Source organism: Morone saxatilis, unplaced genomic scaffold, assembly GCF_004916995.1.
Source record: "Morone saxatilis isolate NCDOM2014 unplaced genomic scaffold, NCSU_SB_2.0 Contig21, whole genome shotgun sequence".
In the NCBI taxonomy this organism is placed as follows: Eukaryota; Metazoa; Chordata; class Actinopteri; family Moronidae; genus Morone; species Morone saxatilis.
Window position 1 is genome coordinate 4,512,314 of NW_023339774.1, and position 4,518 is coordinate 4,516,831.

General features: G+C 40.8%; 1 protein-coding gene across 1 annotated transcript in view; it reads left to right on the top strand.

Moving 5' to 3' along the window:
* cacna1bb (calcium channel, voltage-dependent, N type, alpha 1B subunit, b) overlaps positions 1-4,518 on the top strand; it is a 161,422-nt gene that overhangs the window by 114,986 nt on the left and 41,918 nt on the right. The window contains exons 26-28 of the mRNA XM_035668513.1: positions 226-332; positions 2,213-2,224; positions 4,455-4,475. Of these exons, the coding sequence (XP_035524406.1) occupies positions 226-332; positions 2,213-2,224; positions 4,455-4,475 (140 nt within the window). The remainder of the gene's footprint in view (positions 1-225; positions 333-2,212; positions 2,225-4,454; positions 4,476-4,518) is intronic.

A 4,518-nucleotide genomic window follows, 5' to 3' on the forward strand; every position in this document is an offset into this window, starting at 1 on the left:
GTTTTCTCAGTCCTGCAGCTGACAGAGAGCTCTGATTTTCTCCGTTCTTTTTTCTGAAGACATAACGAATTGATTCCTCTGACAACAGAGGGACCATTTCACCCAGTATAACAAAACGTGCTTCTGAACAGGATTGCCTACCCTACCTTTAAAATAAAGAAAGTGTCTGTGTTAGCATGTATGATGTTTAAAATAATCCTGTTACAATTTATTCTGCAACTTGAGATGATTGACTTGGGACTGCTCCTCCACCCTGGCTCTTATTTTCGTGACCTGTGGAACATCCTGGACTTCATTGTGGTCAGCGGAGCTCTGGTGGCCTTTGCCTGCTCGTAAGTCAGCTCTTCCTTTATTCCTGCAGTTTCTAATCAAGCAGGACTCTGAATATAATGTATTTGAAATATGAATACGACCACACCACAACATTCTGAAACAACGGTTGTCTTGTATTACAGTATTAGCAGATGTTCCTCTCTTTCCAGTATCCATCAGCGGAGTGGGTCTAGGTGCCCCTGCTCTTCTGTTTTTGCTCTAACAAACAACTCCAGTGTGTTCATCCAATTATTCATCGCAAACTCTAAGGCTTTTTGTGCTGCCTGGGGTTATTTAGCCGACAATGACTATGTCAAACTCATCTTTCATTGTTACATAAAGTCTCTGCAGCCCCTCCCTGCTAGTTGGCTAATGGGCCATGCACAGCTTGGCTGATAGGTTTAAGGTTCAGGAGGGGACAGAAGGAGCAGAGGAAAAGATATTGTGCTAGTCTCTAAACTGGCACGTAATTGCAACTCCTGCAGCTCAATACACTGCTCACACAAATAATTGCTTCATGACTGTAGTTTAACTGTAGTTTAACAAAATAATTTTTTCCTGTAATGTCACAATCTTGACGTTTTTTGTTAAACAGCTGTTTGGTAGATAGGTAAAACTACCTACTCTGTATGACTTGATATTTTAAAGTGATGCATTACATGGGGGTGAATATTCTCTGCCAAGTTCATTATCAGCTGCACATTTCTGTCTCCTTTCACCACTATTTTGTGCAGGAAAATGGGTCTATTTTGCGTACCTACATTCATTAGAATCCCAGTACTCCTTACTGGTGAGTACTGGCCCAGTTCAACCACTGGTCAGGTCCATTTTATCAGTGAGCGTTAACTAGTAGCATAGACTGTATAAAATGGACAATGTGTGTCCACTTCCTCCCACTGTACAAAAATTAAGCCAAATATCCCGTATAAGGCTGCTGCCATCTTGCGCTGGTCAATCTGGACAGTTTGTTGGAGCCCAAGTGCAGTTTTAACTCGTCTGTAGCAGGAACAACTGGTGACTCGCCTGGTCACACACAATCTGGTATTACAACTGAACAGTAAATTAAATCTTACTTTGTGTTTGATCAGCACCGCCTAGTGTGACAGTCTGATTTTAGTTTCGTGTGTTGAGCTGGACAGACTAACTGCGAATGGCCTGTAGTCACAAGGTAGCCACACTCTAAAGCAGACTCTGCTTTATCGTCTGTTTTACTCTAAACTTGAACCTAATTTCTAAAATGAACATCATAATATATGCCAGAGACTTGAAACTAGCAATTGAGACCATAACTCCGACAAGCAGGGCTCAGCTGTCTATCATGACACAAAACCCCCTTTTATAACATCAAATAACTTATTCACACCAACATTTTAGGAAACAAACACTACCTAAAATGACAGAAATCATCTTTGGAAAAAATTTACTTGACGTGTACTATGATTTTCTAATTTGCCCCTGTCCTGTCTGCTAACATGGAGGGCTGGGCTTTATGACCTATACTGCAATGGGATGTTTTGGCTTCACTTTTGGCGAGCTGTCATGTCACGACACCTTCCAGCCAACTTGAAATAAATGTTATCCAGTCACAGTATAAAGGGAGTTTATGAGCCCCTTGATGCTTTCAGACCTGCATTCTGGGTCTCTGGAGTAAGAAGGTAATTACATATTCTGCCAGAAATTTTCTTGTGTGCCACCGTCTCACATATCGATACATATTGTCCTGAAGGTTTATCCACAGTTTGTTACCTGTGTATTTTTCTTTGTACTGCTTTCTTTCACTCTGATTTCTTCTCTTTCGCCAGCTGTTGATTGACGTTTATCTGTTGCTTACTCTGTCTCTGTCTTCTCTCTTTCACTTTTTCCTTCCTCCCTTTGTTTTTCTGGCTTGGATTGCTTTCAGGAGCCTTATGGGGTAATGCCTGCTCTCTCTGCCTGTGTATCTATATATGTGCTCGTCTTCCTGTTTGTGTCTCTTGCTCTCCTTCCTGTCCATCTCAGCCAGTGTCATTTGCAGAGTTTATAGACGCGTCTGCAGCAGCCTTCCTCTCTCAGCTAAATGTTTCCAACAAATGTCATATTTTGTTATTTGCTATTCTTATCATCACCGCCACAGTCACGGTCTAAGATACTGGCATTTACTCTGTTTGTGTTATGTAACTGTGTTTGTGTTACAGCTGTATTTGGGTTACGTAAGTGCAATTACCTGCTCTCCATTTATCAGATATATTTTATGTGCGTTAATAGGAACAATATACAAAATGCACAGCGTGGTAGCACTGTGAATAAGAGAAGCACTGCACTGTCGGAGACAACAGTTTGAAAGGTTCAAGCTTTCATGAGAGTGAAAGGTGTTCCAGATATTCATGAACATAAAGGATCTGAGTGCTGCTGCCCATAATAAGCACACAAATAGAAACTATTAAACAGAGTGAATGGTAGATATAACGCATTTTTTTTGCATTTTTAGACACAAACAATTAAAATATAATGAAGAAACAGGATGATGTAGCTTTCAGCATCCTGTCAGTATCTTTCTAACTGCTAATGCACTGTTCATTTATAAACACATACTTTTAGAGTATGATAGCGTCATCCTGTCCAGTATGCTGTGCCCCTGTCCTGATATAGGTAGAAGGGTGAGATTCACTGGGTTTATCAGCTTCAACCACCTTCCTTTTATCCCTCCCTCCCACATTCACTTCCTGTACAGCATTTTTGTCCCTCCTGTCGTCTCCCTCATCAACTCATAGTCATGGCATGTAAGCGTGTAACTGGCTTCATTCACAATGCAAGGCTTACAGGATCACTCAGCTTTCTTACAACTTGGATCTTATTTGGATGTAGATGTTATTTTCATATTTGGGTTGTTATAATAATATACTAGCTGCTGTCGATCTGAAAATGCAGTCAGTTTAGAGACTGACTTCCTGCTTCAGCTGGGTCCTGACATGTTTCCCTCAGTAAAAAGGATGAAAAAAATTTGGCCAAACTGTTGGTTGTCTCACTGTCCAGCTGATGTCATTTCTATCGCTAGGAACCGTTGACATTTGTCATGTTGATTCTTTGTACCTGCGTCAATCTCGAGCACACCTGTCAGCAGTTTCTATGTCGCTTTTTTTCTGGCACTGCACAGGGAGATAACATCCCCATTCTGAATGCCACCTGGCTAGGAATCAATGATATGAATTTTCTAACCCATTCAATATTTCCATCAAATGCCTAAAAGTAATTGCCATTCAATAGCATACATTCTTTTCAAAGTCTACTGATTTCCTAGAATATTTTCTCCTGCAGTGATTACGACATATCATGTGATCACAGGCGATACTGAGAGACCTTGTCGAGTCTTGGTTCCTCCAAACCAGTGGACCCATTAAGAACTCTACACCAGACATATTTGTAGAACTGAAAAAAGTAATGTGGTCTAGCGATTCAGCGGGCTGAAACCAGTGTAGATGAAATAAATCCTCAATTAGTGTTGACTTACAGAAGCTTGTAAAATAGCAGCAAGCCCAGAGGGGACGCCAGGACTTCAGGTCTCTAACACAGTATGAGATTAATGGCCACATTCTGTATAAAAGTGACCTAAATAAGAATGGAAAAAGTTGAATTTATGGTGGATTTGTGTCCACTTGTGTCCACACAGTCTTTCAAAAGCAGATCTGGTCATGTATGAGGGACTAGCAGGGAGGGGCTGCAGAGGATAAAATCTGAGTTTATTTCCTCGGCTGCACTGTGAATGTAGTCATACAGTAGATCGTTCTCATCAACAGTGTCTGCTCATCTTTGCTTCTCTCAAACTGTCCATGGCGTCATGATCATCCTCCTAATCCTCTCGCTATAAAATGTTCACATATTCATTCTAATGTGTTATCAGACTGTGTGTTGCTTTGCTCTTTCACAGGGTACAGTAATTAGTTTAAGAACTTCTATTTGTCTCTTATCTTTGTTTTCTCTTCAGTGTGTTTTGATGTCGTAAGTTTGAAAGGCCGAATAATGTCAATGTATCTTCATGCCTGTGTGATATCAGCTTAACATGTTTATTTTGCTCTGTCTTTCTTTACATGCTTGTTTGCTCTATTTCTGTGGGTGGTGTTTGTGTATTGTGTGTGCGTATGCTTATCATTGCTTTTTCTCATCAGATCGCAACAAAGTGTGGCCAGGTGGGAACTGTCCCTATCTACCTTTTGCTTATTGACCCCCGTT